At 34.3% G+C, this 21,952-nt stretch overlaps 1 protein-coding gene across 1 annotated transcript; it reads left to right on the top strand.

Moving 5' to 3' along the window:
* The first annotated feature begins 2 nt into the window (after nt 1-2).
* On the top strand, nt 3-21,680 carry LOC128178410 (2-oxoadipate dehydrogenase complex component E1-like). Its single transcript, XM_052845551.1, has 23 exons — nt 3-194; nt 3,088-3,205; nt 3,500-3,668; nt 4,321-4,428; nt 4,716-4,827; nt 5,443-5,540; nt 7,340-7,403; nt 7,497-7,570; nt 8,431-8,565; nt 8,989-9,104; nt 9,430-9,505; nt 9,836-10,027; nt 10,523-10,624; nt 11,081-11,209; nt 12,152-12,272; nt 12,662-12,801; nt 13,285-13,441; nt 13,741-13,841; nt 14,582-14,683; nt 15,523-15,768; nt 15,870-15,933; nt 16,083-16,168; nt 19,838-21,680. The coding sequence occupies exons 1-23, from the start codon at nt 59-61 to the stop codon at nt 19,937-19,939; spliced, it is 2,748 nt and encodes a 915-aa protein (XP_052701511.1). The 5' UTR covers nt 3-58; the 3' UTR covers nt 19,940-21,680.
* Nucleotides 21,681-21,952: the final 272 nt, after the last annotated feature.

Raw genomic sequence — 21,952 nt, 5'->3', positions numbered from 1 at the left:
GCTAAAACTTGGAACTCTCTATGTGGGGAGGTAAAATTAGTTTGATATACCAACAACAATGTTATCCAGGTTGAAGTTGCTGCATTCTCGACATCTGCAGCATTTTGTCGATTCTTTGAAACCACTGAGTGGTTATCACACAAAATGTGGTATCTATGGCAACTACCCAAGAACTGCACCAGATTTTAAAATCGGTAAGATGTTCTAAACAGGATCTGTTATTTTTCAGATCTCCTTAGATTTCATTGGTCTAAATGGAGGTGTGTCTCTACCTCCACACTCTGAGAGGTCATAATTTTGCTCTGGGTCTCAAATAACACCAGCTCTTAAATTTAAATTTACATTTTTTAAATTTGTTTTTAGAAAAATCGAAATTAGACTAAGCACCTTCTCAAGGACATTGCAGCAAATAATGTATTTGACAGTGTCTAAATTCTAGGTCAGCTAGCAACTGTGAATGGAGAGGTGCAAATGAGCTTTCATGGGACATGTTCAGCAGAGTGGACGCTCGATTGCACCCACCAAAAGTTGTTTTGTAGGTATAGGGAAGTCTTTTGAGCAATTGCAAGCACCCGTTCTGCTGAACACAGCTCAGGTCATGCAACATCCAACAGCTATACATGCATTATAATATCCATTCTTATCTTATCCTCAGGGTCAATTTTAACCAATATCAACATAGCATCTGTGGGCATATGGCTTTTAATTTTGTTAAAATAAGAAGTCATTAATTCCAAGGGGAGATAATTATGAACCAATAAAGAATCATGCAAATAGCCATTAATATTAAAATATAACCATTAGGCAATAAGTTAAATCCTTCTCTGTGCCATGAAGGTGCATAAGGCTGGTGCTTATCTGTAGTTTTGGTGGTGTAAGCAGATGAATCATTGACTCCCCCTGGAGGGACACCATTCCATCATAGAATCATTAAATTAACCTCCACTGTAAGCAGGTACCCAATTTTTGGCTGGGTGGACTGAGACAATGTAGATAAAGTGCTTAATTGATTTAGTGCACAATGCACAACATCAATTCAGTGACCACAGTGGGGTTTGAACCAGCGACCTTGTAGTAACTGGCTTATTGCTCATGACCACTGAACTATTTGCTCTGTAAGGCAGGCTTGGGGCGAATTACATTGTAAAGTAATGCATTACATTACCATTACTTCATGAATTTGGGCATTAAATTACCATTACTTGATTTTCTTGAAGTAATGCATTGCATTACCATTACGTGAGTAAAGTAATGCATTACCATTACCATTACTTTTTTTTTAAAGTAAAGCTAATAAAGAGTTTTTGCAAATGTTTCAAATATACAACACTCTTTAACATATCTACAGCTTCATGCTCAGTATCAGGTTAAAAATTCAATGAATAAACAAGAGTCATTCTTTATTTGCTCAATATATAATCATATTGTGGCAATATGAACAACATATTACATAAGTAAAATGATATTTATAGACATTTGGCATGATACAATATCAGATATGAAATAGAGACACAGGATAACATGCGTAACAAAAACAATTAATGAAATAATATTGCGGTTTTTAAAAGCTAAATATACCGGTAGATATATTCCCAGATTACACAAATCTTTATAATTTTGGACACTTAATTTTATTAATTCATAAACAGATGATTTTTCCCAGTTATAATTCTTAATACATTTTAGTCGTATTTCTTTTTACGGAGTACACTTAAAGACAAAAGATTGCTGTTGCACTTTATGATCGAAGTTTCAAAGGGTTCATCTTTTAACTGCATCCTGTTAGTTTGAAAATCTTCCCAGCTATACTAAATAAATGTTTTACAGGAGCAGTCGAAGCTTGGACTGAAAAGTACTGTTTGACGATCTTTATCTTAGGATATATTAAGTGCAATAATAGAAAAAATACATGAATCTTGTATTTTCTATCAGTCCAAACTAATGTACAGTGTAATTAATATACAAGAGAGAGAGAGAGACAGACAGACAGACAGACAGACACAGAGAAAGAGAGAAAATAAGTAAGATTATTGTCAAATGGGTTATAATATTGGAAGTGATATTGATTTTCATCATGGATGGACAGTGCATTCATCATGCTTTCAAAGGTGCATGTCTGTCTCCTATTCTATTGTGACATAGAGAAGGGAAGGGGATTGGGGTGTTTAGCACTTCTTATAACAATAGATTGTTTTGATACTTAGATTATCCTGGGGGCATAGTGTGTTGTTGACACATTTCTTATTGAGGAGTAAATTGTTTAAATGATTAAAAACTCTTATCTTAATAACAACACTCTTAAAAATGTTATGAAATTGTGCTGTTATCTTTAGTAATATAAGTAATATAAACAATTCAAAAATGAATTTTAAAAAACTTTTTTTTAATAAAACATGTACAATTAAAACATTTTTTTCTTAATTAGAATTCTTTCTTTCTTCTTTGAAAATAAATTTAATCCAATTCAATTTCAACTATTCATTTATTCATCACATTTTTTAAAGTGAACATGCATAAATATGCATAGTAATGCAAAGTAATGCCATGTAATGCCAGCATTACACTAGATTTTGGAAAGTAATGCATTACATTAGCATTACTTGTAATGCTAATTTTGAGGCATTACACATTACTAGCATTACTTTGAAAACATGTAATGCATTGCAATGCATTACCATTACATTTAGCATTACCCCAAGCCTGCTGTAAGGCTATTAAGCTTCCTCAAATTTGGAGGATTAAAGTTGTTAAAAAAATGTCCTGAGCCAGGGACAATTGAAATATTCAGTGTTTTTTCTATCAAATATTTTACATTTCAAAACAACAGTAGGCTAGAAAATAGAAACAAATTAAAATTTCTTGTTTCTTAAAATATCAACCCATGCACCCTCCAGAATAAATTAAGGCTACACGTAAACTACATAAACTAATGCTTGTTTTCGTGACAGCATTAATCAAGTTTTTGAAATATTGAATACATGTACAAATGAATAGACAAATATACTTAATAAAACAAAATAAAATGAAACTACAAAACCAGGTAATTAAAACAAGATTTGGTCATCATTATACTTTTTAATGCTGTAGATGAGGCCACTGTTCAGAACAGGATTTACCAAAGCAATATCTACAGACTGGTGGAGGCATACAGGAGCCATGGACACAAAAAAGCCGCCCTGGATCCACTACAGCTGACAGAGGCAGAGTATGTGAGACAGACAGTACTAGTAGAATTAGAATTTTAATGAGGGAAGCTGAAGGGATGCTTTTGTTATTTGTAAAAAAAAAAATTAAGATCATCTTTTTTTTGGTATTAAAAAAGATGATGATTCAAAAAATTTCAGAATTGCCTGTTTGGTTAGTGAACTTCAAAATGCTACACACTATGCTGTCTAGAAATTCAGATGATCGGAAACATGATTGGAAGTTTGAAAAGTTGAACAGGAAGTGAAGCTCAAGAGACATTGCAATTTATTTAACATTATCATTATTTTTTCAGATGTGTGCCAGAACTAGATCCTGCCCTGTATGGAATATCCGCAGAGAGTAATCAGATCATCCAGACGGAGGGGATCTTCCACGGACCGAACATGACAGTGGAGGAACTAGTCAACAGCCTGGAGTCCATCTACTGTGGGCCAGCTGCTCTCGAGTTTCAGCATCTAGAGGTTTGCCTCCTCACCAGCGATTTTACTAATCTATAACTATTGTTGTTTAAGGTGGCTCACTAAACCTTGGAATATAGTTTCTCAAATCAGCTGAAAATTACCTGATTGTGATAGATAGCATATGGTGCATAAGAAGTACAGTGTATATTAGTCAAATAGGCAGAAAATATGCAGTTTTGATAAAAAATGATGACTTTCAAAAATTCAAGTCAGTTGGTATGAAAAGCCTCTGATGGATTCAATCTCATGATCTGCAGTTCACAAGCTAAATATTTTAACCGCTAAGCTATGAAGATATTTAACCTAAACAATTGATGCAAACAACTTAACAAAAATTTAAATTGCCATCTTGTGACGTAGTGTCTTACAAAGTGTTGATGAAGTTAGGTACCTTAAAAGTTTATAGCATATTGAGTTATCTCTATGTAGTATACAGTGCTCCTTTTCCTGCAATATTGATTACTTCAATCAGATTACTTCTTTTGTTGATTGACTTTGAAATTGCATGACCTTTAACTTGAACATAATTTTTAGACTTGAAGAAATTGTGACATTGAGAAAATCATTTCTGCTCTATGTATTGATATTTACTGCTGTTTTTGAAGATGCATGCACTTACTAGATTGTGGTATGGCTGCTTTGTTCATTGTAGAGTTCAGAAGAGAGAGAATGGTTGGCTTCTGCATTTGAGAGGAGAGGAGATATAGAGTTAACAGCCCAGACCAGAGTAGAGCTAGCTGATATAATGCTACGGTGTCAGGTTAAGCTTGTATAATATCTGCTCATATGATTAAATGTAAAGACTGTAGAATCTTTATATTTATTTTGAGGTGGTTCTTAACCATTGAGTGTATAATTGTACATAGAAATACAATTGTACATGTTACTGTAAGTTATAATTTTAAGCAGAAAAGCTAAAGTATATTTTATATAGGATAGTTTATTAAACTAGTTATATATTTTTGAACTACAATTTTTGCCCTTTGTGAAATACTTGCAAACTCCATTTTCATTATTAAAATCTTACATGTAGTAAACATGTTTCAGGCATTTGATCACTTTTTGGCCAACAAGTTTGTGAATGTGAAGCGTTATGGGGGCGAGGGTGGAGAAAGCATGATGGCCATATTTGAAGAAATCTTTAATAAATGTTCACAAAGTAAGTATATAATTCCATGCTTGGACTGAGACAACAATATCACATGCTGCTTGTTTAATTAACAGTCTCTGATGGCTTTAGGCTGTAGCCTGACATTTATTTATTTTCGGCCACAAAATGCTTAGTATTTATGGTTCATGATGATAATGAAATGTACTCTTGATTATTGTGAAGAATTCTCCCAATCACAGAAATGTTTTTTTTACATTATATGTTAATTAGTCCCATATCACATAATGACAAATTGAAAAAGGAATTCTGTGATATGTAACTCAATAAAAAAGTTTTTTTTTTTTATTAAGCACATGTATAAAAGTTGCTTATTTAGTGGGTAAACACTATACATTTTGACAACACTCAAAGCAGATCAAGTTTGATTAATTCAAAACCTGCCCTAATCCTAATTATGTTTTAGAAATGACAAAATAATAAAGAGAAGGGAAATGTAAAGTCAAAATGATATGTATGGAGGAAATCTTGAATAATGAAATGTACATTGTATATACATGTACTACATGTATGTGTTTCTGTACTGTTGAAATATATTCATGTATATTAAAACATTTAGAAATTTGAAGCTTTATTTAGTAAGATATTGATTGCTTTTCTTTGCAGGCAGTATATCAGACGTTGTTATATGTATGCCACACAGGGGGCGCCTGAATTTCCTCACCTGTATGCTCAAGTTTCCTCCTGTTATCATGTTTAAAAAGGTAAGAAAGTGGAGGTGTTGTATCTGTAAATCTGTTTATACCCAGTAAATAAGAGAGGCATTCCATCACCCGAAATTGCTGAATGTGTTTTGATGAGTTGGCTTTAACTACATGTACAGAGTGACTTTTTAGCTCACCTGAGCCAAAGGCTCAAGTGAGCTTTTCTGATCACAATTTGTCCGTTGTCTGTCGTCGTTGTTGTCCTCGTTGTTGTAAACTTTTCACATTTTCATCATCTTCTCAAGAACCACTGGGCAGATTTCAACCAAATTTGGCACAAAGCACCACTAGGTGAAGGGGATTCAAGTTTGTTCAAATAAAGTGCCACGCCCTCTTTAAAGGGGAGATAATTGAGAATTTGAAATTTGTTGGTATTTTTCAAAAATCTTCTTCTCAAAAACTATTTGGCCTGAAAAGCTTAAACTTGTGTGGAGGCATCATCAGGTAGTGTAGATTCAAGTTTGTTCAAATCATGGTCCCCGGGGGTAGGGAGGGGCCACAAGAGGGGGATTAAGTTTTACAGGAATATATAGAGGAAATCTTTAAGAATCTTCTTCTCAAAAAGTATCAGGCCAGAAAAGCTCAAATTAAAATGGGAGCATCCTCAGATAATGTAGATTCAAGTTTATTCAAATCATGGTCCCAGGGGGTAGGGCGGGGCCACAATTGGGGGATCAAGTTTTACATAGGAATATATAGAGAAAATCTTTAAAAATCTTCTTCTCAAAAACTATAAGGCCAGGAAAGCTCAAATTTGAATGGAAGCATCCTCAGATAGTGTAGATTCAAGTTTGTTCAAATGATGGTCCCCGGTGGTAGGGTGGGGCCACAATTGTGGGATAAATTTTTATATAGGAATATATAGAGAAAATCTTTTAAAAAATTTCTTTTAAAAACTTTTTGGCCAAGAAAGCTCAAATTGGCGTGTAACCATCCTCAAATAATGTAGATTCAAGTTTATTCAAATCATGGTCCCAGGGGGAAGGGCGGGGCCACAATGGGGGATAAATTTTTATATATAGAGAAAATCTTTAAAAGTCTTCTTCTCAAAACTATTAGGCCAGGAAAGCCCAAATTTGAGTGGAAGCATCCCCAGATCATATAGATTCAAGTTTGTTTAAATAATAGTCCAGGGGTAGGGTGAGGCCACAATGGGGGATGAATTTTTACCTAGGAATATATAGAGAAAATCTTTAAAAATCTTGATTTTCAATTTTTTTTTAGCAAGATCTACTGTTCTCAGTTGTCTTCTTTTTAAAGACTTTTTGGCAAGAAAAGCTTAAACTTGTGTAGAGGCATCCTCGGGTAGTGTAAATTAAAGTTTGCAAAATCACAGTCCCTAGTGGTAGGGCGGGACCATGATGGCGGTTTGAATTTTTACATAGGAATATATAGAGAAAATCTTTAAAAATATTCTGGGAAAGTTTTTGGTCCAAAACTCAGTACTTAGTGTGAAAGCACAGGTTATGCAGATTTAAGTTTGATGAAACCATGATTCCCTAGAGAAAAGTGGGGCCACGAAATGGGGGGGAGGGGTATATAGGAATAGAGAAAAATCTTCTTACAGGTACAACAACAAAAGGGGCTTGGTATTTACCAAAAAATAAGAGGTGGATAAAAATTGGCAGATTTTCAATTTTTTTAGCAAGATCTACTGTACTCAGTTGTCAAGATATTTTGATACTGTAATGCTAATTTGATCAGAATTAAGGCAATTGTTGCTCAGGTGAGTGATGTGACCCCTGGGCCTCTTGTTTTGTTCCGTTAACTGTTACCAGTAACTGTCTTGTGTACTGTAGATGAAGGGACTGCCAGAGTTTCCGTCCGAGGTTGCAGGGAGTGGGGATGTCCTGTCCCATCTGTGTAAGTGTGAAGTTTGGGGTAACTCAGAACAAAAAAAAAAGTACTGGATAAAATGTTTGAACTTTGATGTATTGTATTTAATGTATTTTTCAGACACATCTGTTGATTTAAAGTATAACAGCAAGGATGTCCATGTTAGTTTAATCCCTAATCCTTCTCATCTGGAGGTAAGTACTGGTAATGCAAGATTTATCCCACCTAATCCTAAAGAACTGCAAGCTTAATCTTCACTATACTCTTTAGGTACATGTATGTACTGCAAGCTAAAGCCTGAAAGTTCTTTGAGTTAAGGATATTGTAGGATACAATTTTTTGATGATTTATGATTGTTTTATTGGGTTTTAATTATCCCCCCTTCGAAGAAGGGAGGGCATATTGCTTTGTTGCGGTCCTTTTGTCTGTCAGTTGGTCTATCCACCAACAGTTTCTGTTTATTTTCTTCACTGAGGTTGCACAGACTGATTTGAAATTGGTATACAAATTCATCATAAGAATATCTAGGTCTAGTTTGATTTTTGGTGTGATCAAGAATATTTTGACAGAGTTGTGCACTTTGGACTTTTACAAATTCCAATTATTTGCAGTTTCCGATCATTTTCTTCACAAAGGATGCACATATTGAAATGAATTTTAGTATACAGGTTTATTATAATAATATCTAGGTCAGAGGTTGCACATACTGATGTGAAATTTAGTATACATATTTATCATAAGAATATCTAGGTCAAGTGTTTCACAAACATCTATTGTTTTAATATTTAATGCATAAGCATTATAAACAAATAACCAAAATACAATGTAGAATTGTTTTTAGGATTTAAATTAGTTTGTAAATGTTATTAAAGAAATAATCATATTTTATCCCAAAGTAATAATTCTGGTGAAGTTTACTATTCTATTCTATTTAACATTCAAAAGGTAATAATTCAGTAACAATACCCTCTGGCACAAAAGGAAAGTTGTTAGAGACAAATGTTTACCTATGATATTATTTGCAAATGTAGAGTGTTGCTGCCTTTCATTAAAGGCAAACAATCCAGTGGCTGTAGGCAAGGCCCGGTCCAAACAGCAGACCCATCAGTGTGGGGAGTACAGCCCTGACCCCGGGGACGACAAGGTGCTCTGTGTACAGGTGCATGGCGATGCCTCATTTTCTGCTCAGGTATGTTGATTCAACAACCTCAGACATCTGTGTTTAGGCGTTTTTTATTCAAGTACAGAAGACCTAGTTCTCAAAATGCAAATAAAGTAAATTATCTTAAGTGTTTGAGCTAAATATATCCAGTTTTTTTCGTGTGCCACAAAATTTGTGAAAATGGGGAAAATATGTCGTATTTTTAATTTGCTTCAGTCATTTTTTGCGAATTTAAAAGTTTCTAATAGAAAATATTACAGGATATAATTTCTATGTATTTAATATTTTGCGATTTGAAAGTGATCGCAAAAATAGCGAAAAATAGATCACTGCAAAAATTACTGTATATACAGTATTAAAATTTCTGATTTTCATTATATGTACTCCAATGAATTACATGTACTCCTTTGAATTAGTGATCTTGTTCAAAGTCTCTGTCCTTCGTTATAGGGTATTGTTGCAGAGACATTCTGTATAGCGGAATGTCCCCATTTTAATGTAGGTGGCAGTATACACCTCATTGTGAATAACCAGATCGGCTTTACTACAGAGGCGTCTAGAGGAAGGTCAGGGCTAATTCTCTTGTTATAGAATAAATATTCCCAATAATTAAGGGAAATGAAGAATTTGTATGCACATAATTTATGACACACAATTTTAAAAAAAATAATGTTTTAATGCTTCTTTTAATATGCATGTGTACTATTAGTGTGCAGTCACCATCGAATCATATATCCATCCATGTAACAGACATATACAAATGCTTCTTATGTACTGGCTTGTAATTTTATATATAGCAGTTCTAGACAGTGTGAAATCCTTATAAAATTATACAGTACATGTATATCCATTCAAATACAAGTATCTACTGAGAACTTATTGAATTAACAGGTCTTCTAGGTACAGTAGTTGCCTTGCCAAAATAAACGCCTATCCAGTTATTCACGTTAATGCTGACTTCCCAGAGGTACAGAGAGAGAGAGAGAGAGAGAGAGAGAGAGAGAGAGAGAGAGAGAGAGAGAGAGAGAGAGATTATATTTCATTTAAAGGATTGATATATTAAAAACAACTACAATCAAATGATACTCATTTTCTTTCCTGTTTAGTGACTTTATTCCACTATTTCATTTGGTATCAATACATGTTTTTTTCAAGATCATAATTATATCAAACCAATGTAATTCCTACAGTGTACAATGTAGAAATGTAGATTTGATAATCTTCATCAATTGATTGTCTGAAGAACCTGTAATATCAAAGAATTATCATAATGATAACTGATTTTTTTTTCGAATAGGAAGTCATGCGGGTAACTTCTATAGCTATGGACTATCGGAAAAAATTCCAGAAGGATGTTATCATTGATTTCATCTGCTTCCGTAAACATGGCCACAATGAATTAGATGACCCATTTTTTACCAATCCAAAGATGTACAAGGCAGTGAGGGGACGCGACAGTATTCCAAACATATACGCCAAAAACGTTGTGGTACGAAACAACACTGAACATTTCTCCCTCTTCTGTTAATGTAAAATTGTTCTTCCAAATTTGTTTGACAAGACTGTAAAATTAAAAAACATCATCTCTAGGAAACTTTCCAAAGCTTATTTTAAAATGAATTATTAAGATTAAAATATTTTAATTAGTTTTTCCTAATGCTTCATGCAGGGAAATTCCCCTTACCTCTCCTTAATGTCAATGGAAAGAATTAAAACAGTAAATCTAATATGATACATTTATTTGATAGTAATTATTTCTAGAAAAATTAATTGTTGTGTCATGCTGCAAAAATAAGCCTGGATACAGATGAATTATATATAGATCTTGCATACAGAATGCATACGCTCATGAACCCATACAGTGAATGTGTTTTTACATGGTATGTTAATGTCTTTCTCCAATGTACATGAAATATCTTTATAATGTTGCTGGCATGATTACCATCTGAGAGAAATCTCTATATTAGAATTTCATTGGTTGTAGTCGGAGGGATTGGTTGAGCAAGAGCAGCTGGATGGTATGGTCAAGGCCTGGAACACTACGCTGGCAGACAACATGTCTATGGTGGATTCCTTCGTCCCTCAGGTACAGTCAAACTCTCATATGTTGTGAAGGACACAAAATCTATCCAGATACTGTAAACATATTACATTTCGTTGTGTATTCTTTTTAACGTTTTTGATGGAAAGTGCCTTTCGCTAATTCAAGTACAATGTACATCGCTAAATGCCTTTCATATATTATGTACATATTAGAATTAGCAAATTCAGAAAAACACAAATTCCAATTCACACTAACTTCTCGAAAATCATTTTCTGCCAAATATCGTACACACTAAAAAATATACGTTTACAGTTGTGTTTCTTTAAAACAAAGTTTTCTTAATAGTAAGATATAATGTCAAATTACTGGATGGTAAAAGAGAGCATCATTTGTCTTTTTTCTAACCTACTTGATATACAGAAAACATGTTGACACCCTACCCTGACTTCTCCCCTCACCTCTCTCACCTGTAATATTTATTCCTTTTTCTGCTGACAGAGGTTTGACCTCCAGCAGCAGTGGAGTCAGATGGTCCAGGCCGGGGATGTGGTCACTCTCTGGGATACAGGCGTGTCTGTTGACCTTCTGAAGTTCATAGGTCAAAAGTCTGTCACATGCCCTGATCTAGTAAGTCGACCTAAATGCCAAACTAAGTTTGTCATCTACTGTAGATTCCTTATTTTACGCGAGTACTTAATTCCGCGATTCAATCGTAATGCATCAAATTCTGATAATGTAAAATCATGAACACCAAATTTTTATCATATTCTATAATAGTTTACATCTCTCCGAAAAATTAATGCAAGATTTTTAAATCTGCAAGATGTGCTTCTCGCGATTTTATGCGGATATTGATTCCTTGCATTTTATTAGGAATTTACAGTATGTGTTTAGCCTTGTTTTCAATATTTGTAAACATATGTAATGTACACAAATTCTTAGCTACAGATTGTAAAATTAATTGGTTGCAGATATGAATAAATACATATTCACTCTGCACAGCTTTTCAGTTTACAGATTTTACATGGCTGGCAGGAATTACATGTACATAATTACACAATTTAATGAATTACATGTACACGATTTACAGGAATAACATGAATGGTATGACACATTAGATGGGATATACCTGTACATTTTTCATAGTTTTGCATAGTTAATAATTACAGGTACACGTAGCATATAAAAATGATTGCTTGATTAACTGAATTTGTATGTGCATGACTTTACTCTTTATGATTGCATACATTACGGACATTACATGTGGAGGATTACATTAGCTTTATAGGAATTACATGATAAGTGGAAATAGCATGCACATGTTTGCATATTAAACACAGTCAACATAAGTATGATTATGGTACATGATTTAAGGAAATCATTGTATGAATTGCAGGTACATTATAACATAGATTTACATTATTTACATATACAGTGTATTACACTTAATCAGGTATACATAAATGCCTATAAACTTAAAAAAAGAAAAGAATTATTATGGTAATCTCCCTTTTTTTTGCACTTCACTAAGTTATTCAAGAAATTAAAACAGGAACCTTCATTTTGCAGAAAGTCCATCCCAATGTTCAGAAGGCTCATGTAGACAGACGACTGGAGAAGATGAAGGATGGGCGGGGCTTAGACTGGGCCACAGCGGAGGCTCTGGCATTTGGATCACTATTGTACCAGGGTAAGCTCTTGTCACTCGATTCCTTCACCCTACAGGTGAAGTAAACTTTTCACTTTTATGACAAGTCAGAAGTTCTATCCAGATTACTGTAGATTCGGAATCCTTATTTTATGCCAGCTAGTACTTAATTCCGCGATTCAACCATTTTCCATCAAATCGATAGAACATAAAATCGCGAATGCAAATTTTGATCGTATTTTTATGTAGTTAACATATGTCCGAAAAATAAAAGTGAGATTTTAAAATTCTTGAGATGTGCATCTCGCATTTTTACACGGATATTAATTCCTTGCATTTAATTAGGAATCTACAGTATCTTACAGTTTCTATTCCAGGTAAAGTTGGAGTGTCTGTAATGTGAGCATGTTACCTTTTGTTCATTTTCTTAGGGTTCAATGTGAGAGTGAGTGGACAGGACGTGGGGCGGGGCACCTTTAGTCACAGACACGGGATGTTGGTGGACCAGGAAACAGACGAGATACACATTCCACTCAACCACATCAAGGAGGATCAGACTGCATTCCTAGAGGTAACCCTCAACCATATACAAAAAAAAACGTTGGATAATCTTGAATGAGAATTTCATAAACATCAGTCAAAAAAGAAGATAAAAAATAAAGTGCATCAGGTGACATTTATGTATTGTACTACAATACATGTACAAGTACATGTTTTGGCATTAACAAGAAAATGCTGTGATGTTAGATAGATTGATAGCAAGACTAATGTTTATACATGTAGCTAAAAATTGTTCTGATGTGTTGTGAATTAATGTGAAAGACACCATAACTTCCATTGTCACACATTGCACCAAACCATCTTAATGGTTAAGACAACCTTAAATTTGAAGAAAAAAATATAAAAACAAAAGTCATACACTTTTAAGTATGCAAAGATGAAAACCAGATTTCTCCTATGTAGTATGGTAAATGTACATTTATACCGGTACATAAAAAGTGTTCCCAGCATAACAAAATTCAGACAAGCAAGTGTTTGCTTCCCCTGCTTTCAGTTGGCTAACAGCGCCCTGTCTGAGGAGGCAGTGCTGGGGTTTGAGTACGGCATGAGCATTGACCACCCCAACAACCTGGTTATATGGGAGGCCCAGTTTGGGGACTTCTTCAACGGAGCCCAAATCATCATAGACACCTACATCTCCAGTGGGGAATGTAAGAACATCGTTCCAGTAAATTGTGGACCAATATTTCTGTCCATTTATTTTATATGTAGAATGAAGAAGAGTGTGTCTAAATAATATACCCCGGTAATACACAAAATATATATCTTATCCTGATTGCAATCAAATGATTTTCATGATATCCATCATGTTTCAGTAATATCACATATCTTAACAAAGTTATTAAAAGCCTTTTTTTTTGCATTATAAAAATTTGACTGGGACACATTTGTCAGATCTGCAATATTTGTATTCGACATACAAAGAGGTTCTTTACTACTGTGTTTGTAGTGAAATGGCTCCTTCAGACAGGACTAGTGATGCTGTTGCCTCATGGGATGGATGGAGCAGGTCCAGAGCATTCATCCTGTAGGATAGAAAGATTTTTACAGGTGAGAGATGGAACAGTAAAACTCAGCCATACAGAAGCATACTTCTGAAACCTACCAGTAGTTGTTTCATACTACTGTGTATAGAGGAAAAAGATGGCTAAATGTGAATATTGATACAGGCAAAGTTAACAACAGTAAAACCTCTTAAAACACACAAGTCATGTCTATATACCACACAGCCAAATTCAAGTTAAAAAAATATTTTTCCCATTGTCTAATTTGTCTCATAGTTTCTCTCTAAGTACTGAAGGGTAAATCTTGTACAGTGACCTTGAACCAAGTATTCAAATCAAAAGGTTAGGTCATAAGAAGTCTGTGTCAAATCCTTGTTGTGAGTCTCTCTCTTTCTCTCTCTCTCTCTCTTTCTCTCTCTTTCTCTCTCTTTCTCTCTCTCTCTCCTGGTTCATACTTGAACAAGAGAGTGACCATTACAATATAAGTTATAACAAGTCTTTGTCATCCTTTTGTCCTGCATCAAAAGTTGGGTCCTTTGAAATGAACACCATCTCGATGAGATTAAGTTGAAAATAGAGTGATACAGTCTAACTCCCCCCTTTTTTTTAGTGTATAATGTTTTCTTTGATAAACAGCTCTTACCTCCCCTCAACAAAGATAAAAAATATCTGAATTTTCTATGTCGAGGTTTTGAGTAGCAGCCAGAGTTTAGCCTGTCCAATTGAACACACATTATATGACAGTTTGTATAGCCAGTGTTGTGATTCCATGTGTTTTTGATGTAGATGTGTGACAGCAGTGAAGTGAAAGTAGATGGAGACACTGTCAACATGCTGGTGGCCAACCCCACGACCCCCGCTCAGTACTTCCACCTTCTCCGCCGACAGGTACGTTGTCACAAATAACTCACCCCTGCCCATTATTTCCACCTTCTCCACAGACAGGTACGGTGTCACAAATAACTCATCCCCGCCCATTACTTCCACCTTCTCCGCCGACAGGTACGGTGTCAAAAATGAAAGGTACAGTGTCACAAATAACTCACCCCAGCCCATTACTTCCACCTTCTCCACAGACAGGTACGGTGTCACAAATAACTCACCCCAGCCCATTACTTCCACCTTCTCCACAGACAGGTACGGTGTCACAAATAACTCACCCCCGCCCATTACTTCCACCTTCTCCACAGAGAGGTACGGTGTCACAAATAACTCACCCCCGCCCATTAATTCCACCTTCTCCGCCGACAGGACGGTGTCACAAATAACTCACCCCCGCCCATTACTTCCACCTTCTCCACAGACAGGATAATCTTCACATTGAATTCAGTCCTGTCTTAGTCGTACAAGACTTATCTCCCATCCTGTTTAGATTAAGACTCCAGAGTGTACACTCAGGCATGTTCTTATCTGCTTTCTTGTCATTGACATTAATTATATTTGAATGAAACAATAACAATAGGAGTTTTAATCTAAATCTCCATTGTTACATGTACCGGTACATGTATTTTTTTAAAGTAAGTTTATAGTTCAGTTAATTTTGTGATTACCGGTATTTGCATATGGATTATGTACTGAGATACAACAAAGCTGTTCGGAATGAAATTTATTCAACATTTTTATAAAATGATCAATTTCTTTCAATATGCAATAAAGAGAAGAAAGATCCCTCACTATCTCACATACTTATAGAATATTTGTAATTGATTTGTAACTTTTTCTTTCAGATGGTGCGTAACTTCAGAAAGCCCCTAGTGGTGGTGGCTCCAAAGATCCTGCTGCGTCTACCAGAAGCCACCTCCTCCCTAGATGAGATGGCCCCTGGAACCACTTTCCAGACAGTTATGGGGGATCCTGGTGTCTCTCCGGGGAAGGTGACAAAAGTTGTCTTCTGCTCAGGCAAACATTACTACACACTGACTAAGGAGAGGGAGAATCTCAAACTTCAAAATGTTGCCATAATTCGTTTAGAGGTAATCAGAGGACTTCTACTGAATAGCTGAAAATTCTTGTGATGAGTGTTCTAAGCATGACTGTATGCTCTATGAATGATTAATTGTCTTTTTATTGACAGAGTCTTTGCCCCTTTCCATCAGCTGAGATTCAAACAGAACTGAATAAATTCTCCAACGCTACAGGTATGTACATGTACCCCGCTAAAAGCAAAAACGTCATGCTAATATCATAGTAATGTATGCTGGAAATAGTGAATATGAAAACCAAAAGCTATGGTCTTTAGGGTTTGTCTCTTTTTTCTGAAATACATATTTAGAGGTTGATTTTGTAGACTTTATATGGAGTCAAGAAGAACATCGTAATATGGGGGCCTGGAGTTTTGTCTCTCCCAGATTCGAGAACATTTTAGGGAAGAAGGTACAGTATGATAGACATGCCTGATCTGTTGAGCATGGACATTAATGAAAAACACTCAGATGTTATAAAAAGACTGAGAACTGGCAAGGTGGCACAGTTGTTAAAATTCAGTGTATGTCCAATTTTTCTGCAATTTCATCTTAATATCTCACAATCTTTTAAATGTTACAGAAGTTTTTTTATCCTGCAACTGCCTCTTGCATTGACCAAATAAAGCTATATATTCGGTCAATGCCCCAATATAGCAAAAACTTTTGCTCCTTTAAGCTGGAGAGCTTATGCTATACCCTCGGCGTCGGCGTCGGCGGTGGCGTCGGCGTCGGCGTCCGGACCTGGTTAAAGTTTTTGTTGCAGGTCCTCTATCTAAGCTATTACTTGTCCCATCTTCACCAAACTTGCATGGATGATGCATCTGGACCTACTTATGGACTTGAAAGACTTGGATGCCGAATCTCGGTCCTAAATTTCAGATGCTGGAGGAGGTTAAGGTTGTTTGACCAGGTTAAAGTTTTTGTTGCAGGTGCCCTTTGATAGCAATATCTTAGTTACTGCTGGTCCGTACTTCACCAAACTTGCATGGATGGTGTGTCTTATGATACTGATGCACCAGACAGACTTGAGTGCTGAATCTGAGCTATAGGTTTCGGATGCTGGAGGAGGTTAAGGTTTTTGGAGCAGGTTAAAGTTTTTGTTGCAGGTGCCCATTGATAGCAATATCTAAGTTACTACTGGTCCTAACTTCACCAAACTTGTATGGATGATGTGTCTTATGATACTGATGCACCAGACAGACTTGAGTGCTGAATCTGAGCTATAGGTTTCGGATGCTGGAGGAGGTTAAGGTTTTTGGAGCAGGTTAAAGTTTTTGTTGCAGGTGCCCATTGATAGCAATATCTAAGTTACTACTGGTCCTAACTTCACCAAACTTGTATGGATGATGTGTCTTATGATACTGATGCACCTGACAAGCTTGAATGCTGAATCAGAGCAATAGGTTTCGGATGCTGGAAGAGGTTTAGGGTTTTAGAGCTGGTTATTAAAGTTTTTGTTTCAGGTGCCCTCTGATGATTATATCTTAGTTACTACTGGTCCTAACTTCACCAAACTTGTATGGATGATGTGTCTTATGATACTGATGCACCTGACAAGCTTGAATGCTGAATCTGAGCAATAGGTTTCGGATGCTGGAGGAGGTTAAGGTTTTTAGAGCTGGTTAAAGTTTTTGTTGCAGGTGCCCTCTGATGATGATATCTTAGTTACTACTGGTCCTAACTTCACCAAACTTGTATGGATGGTGCGTCTTATGATACTGATGCACCTGACAAGCTTTAATGCTGAACCGAGCCATAGGTTTCGGATGCTGGAGGATGATAAGGTTTTAAGAGCTGGTTAAATAAAGTTTTTGAAACAGGTGCCCTCTGATGATGATATCTTAGTTCTAACTTGTCCTTACTTCACCAGACTTCCATGGATGGTGTGTCTTATGATACTGATGCACCTGACAGGCTTGAATGCTGAGTCTGAGCCATAGGTTTCAGATGCTGGATAAAGTTAAGTTTTTTGGAACAGGTCACATGTTTAATAGATGATAGTACTATTTCAAACTTGCATTGTTGATTTAACTGTAATATGAATGAATCGCAGAGGTAGCTTCAGATGCAGAGCTTGATCTCGATTATCAAAGATGCTAAAAAATAAATCTTAGTTATTACAGGTCCTAACTTCACCAAACTTGAATGGATGGTGTGTCTTATGATACAGATGCACCTGACAAGCATGGATGTTGAATCTGAGCCATAGGTTGCGGATGTTGGAGGAAGTTAAGGTTTTAATTGCTAGTGCCCTCTAATGATGATATCTTAGTTATTACTGGTCCAAACTTCACCAAACTTGCATGGATGATGCGTCTTATGATACCAATGCACCTGATGGGCTTGAATGCTGAATCTGAGGAGTCGGATCCTGGATAAGGTTTAGTTTTTTGGAACAGGTCACATGTTTTATAGATGATAGCTTGCATAGTTGATTTAACTTTATTATAAAAAAACGCAGAGGTTGCTTCAGATGCAGAGCCTGATCTCCATTATCAAGGATGCTAAAGAAATCTCCTACCTCACTCAAACCAGCTTGATAGATAAATGTGTTTGTTGATAAATGATATAACATGATTCCTATGATATAGAATTGTATAATATGAAACAATATTGTTTGATATGATACAATATGATATCATATGTTATACTATAAAAAGTTAAACAATACGATATCAATGATATTGTATCAATTTTTTTGATATATTATGATATGATATTGTATCATGATATTGTTATGTATAGTATTGTATATTATGATACAATATTGTATAATATTAAATTGTATTTTGAAATTATTATTTTATCAGATGATACAATTACATAAGATATTGCAAAATATTATATTGTATCCTATGATACAATATTGTAAATTCTATAATATTGTATCATACAATATTGTATAATATGATATTGGTTTCAGTAATATAGAATTATATCACATGAAATTGTATTATATGATATTGTTGTATTATATAATATTGTATTATACGATATTGTAAGATATGATATCGTTTATATGATATATTATCATATCACATGAAATTGTATTATATGATATTGTAATATATATTATTGTGTCATATGATACAATATGTATAATATAATAATGTATTTTATGATATTTTACTTTATCACAAAATATTGTATCATTTGATAAGATACAATGTTGGAATCAAATTATATCGTATTATATGATATAATATCATATAATGTATAAAATATGTTTCAGTGTCATTCAATACACTATCATACTATATTATACAATATAATATCATGTTTCAATGTTATGATGTATTATGTAATATGATATTGTAATATAATACTATATTGTATTATATTTTATGATATTGTATTATGTGGTCAAATACAATAAGGTATAACACAATACAATGTCATATCATACGTTACAATATCATATCTCATTATTGTTTATTACGGTATTTTATTGTATTATATGATATATATTATAAATATGACATGATGCAATATTTAATTTTATATCATTGTATTGATTAACATATGAACATATGATTATCATAAAAAAATTTATCAGATGATATACGATATTTTGTCAAAACAGAATCCATGACTATCCAAGATCATAAAGTAAGAATTTCATATAAAATGATAAAGGTGGTCTTATGAAGGTGATGTCTGATAAGGGTGATGCTCCGTCTCGGTGAGCTTAGTAATCTATGATTACCTATGTTTATTTTTATTTTTATTTTTTTATTTATCAAAGAAAGAGCTTGTATGGGGGGTAAAACTTGATTTGATGTTGCAGGATAAATGAAGTACATGATAACTGTCTTGAAATATAAGTGATATTTGGGCTCAATTTGAAAACATGAAGAGGGCTTGACAAGTCTCGCCCTCTGTCACGTTTTCTTACCCTCACCCAAATATAGCTTATAATTCAAGACAGTAACAATGTATTTTATATTTATCTAACCTATCATCAAGATACCAAAGTTTCTCAGTACAATTGAGTGTAACTGTGTTTGGAATAAAACCCCCAGTTTAAAAGCATGCCTTCCATAAAATGTACTATGAATGCATTGCTTTGTCTCTGTAGCTAAGATACGTGGGTCGTGATCACCTAGGAACCCCCGCCACAGGAATCGGCCAGATCCACCAGGCCGAGGCTAAAGCCCTGCTGCAGCAGACGTTCAACTGACTCCCAGCAAAACTACAAGTCGACTGATCAAAACAGAGACAGATTTTCATATTAAAGAGTGCTAGTTATTTTGATATAATTCTTTACAACATATATGTACATTAATCTCTTCAATAAACAGATATGTTTTATATGTATACAGTAACCCGTGTGTGTTTAAGTTTATAACAATTTTTGTGTTTTAAAGTAGATGGAAAATTATAGTCATTTTTCATTGATTATTTTGTTTTAATAAGTTACCAATAGTTTGTTTTATGGGTGTTTTTTGCCATTGATATATTGTACACCATTTAAATGCCTCAATTCTATTTTGAAACGAAAGCACTAGTCCACTAAATACAAGTATGTATAGGTACAAGGTATATAGGATAATGTATGCAGTAAAATTGGTTTTTTTTTTAAAACCCACTTTATTTGCATAATACCCGGTAATAAAATCTAGAAGTATGAAATATGGAAGCTGCTACCTCAGAAACAATTTATACATCACAGCTACCCGCCAACATTTTAATGTTAATTTTCTCAGATGATCTTTTGTATTTATTTAACATCAATGCTGGTCAGTATCTAGTGGCATTTTTGATTTATTTTATCATGAGTGTTTTGTAAATTTTTTTTTGTCAACATGAGAGGGCTAAAAACAAACATCACATACCGGTACTTTTTCAGCCGCAGTTGATGATGTTTTGTATTTAACAACAATGTACTAGTCATCTAGTACCTAGTGGCATTTTTGTTTTGTTTATTTTATAATGAGTGTTTCTGTTTTGTTTTTTGTCAGCACATAATAGAGGGGTAAATACAAACATCACATAATAGAGGGGTAAATACAAACATCACATAATAGAGGGGTAAATACAAACACCACATAATAGAGGGGTAAATACAAACATCACATAATAGAGGGGTAAATACAAACACCACATAATAGAGGGGTAAATACAAACATCACATACTGGTACTTTCAGTTTTTCACACTTTTGATTGAATATTACTAAATAATCATTTTTGTTAACATAGAACTGTTTTAATGTTACAATTATTTTAAATGTATTCTCGCCTTGCTATGTTCTTAAAAAAGGTTGTCAACAGCCATTTTATTACATGTACATGTATATAGAATACATGAATTTGAACATGTCATTTGGATTATTTTATTGACTGATCAAGAATATTCTCATGAAGTATATCTAGTAAACATAGAATGTGATTTATCGAACAATGAGATTCCTTTTAGCATGGATTTGATTTAGTTGATAAAATCATGTTTAGTGTGATTCCCAGGTTTTTACACCTATTAAAAGGAGCTAGTGGTAGATTTTCATATCTTAACAATTCAAATCAAAATTGTAATCAAAACCGAGAATTATGCACCATTGTGTTTGTAAGGTTATAGATTTATAAAGAGATTATTTAGCAGGAGAGTAGAGCTTGTCTGCCCTGATGCTGGGTTACACAACTCCTGGGTTGTCCGACATGCACACAGTCCTAAGTAAACCATCATTTTCAGCATAATCAGGTTTAAAAAAACCAAAATGGCAATCATTTTCCTGCAATGAAAAGTTAATATGAGCTGTTGAAAGCGTTAAATGATATTTTTGTATGAACTATGGACGATACATTTGTTCTAGGTAATGTGATAATAATTGTATTAGTGATGTTTATTGTGGAAGGCATGTACTTCTTACACAGTCTCTGTGAATATGAGTTAACACAAATAGAAATAAACTTTAAAAAGAAATTTTGTTTCCATTTAATTACACTCTAATTAATTTTGAATTGAAATCACTTGAGAGTATGGAGTTCATGCCCAATTTCAAACTTGAGGATGAACATAGAAAAATATGACTACGAATAGTTAGCATGGTTAACCAATATTCAAAATTAATAAACTTAAATACTTGACACCATATTCCTTGATTAAAAAAAATCCTTTTCTCCCAGTCCAAATAATCTGGTTTAAACTTTAACGCTTGTGTTCTTCAGCAGATTTCTTTCACTTGAAATTTGACT

This window comes from Crassostrea angulata, chromosome 3 (genome assembly GCF_025612915.1).
Source record: "Crassostrea angulata isolate pt1a10 chromosome 3, ASM2561291v2, whole genome shotgun sequence".
NCBI lineage: Eukaryota > Metazoa > Mollusca > Bivalvia > Ostreida > Ostreidae > Magallana > Magallana angulata.
The sequence above is the reverse complement of the archived record's forward strand: the minus strand, read 5'-3'. Positions and strand labels throughout refer to the sequence as shown.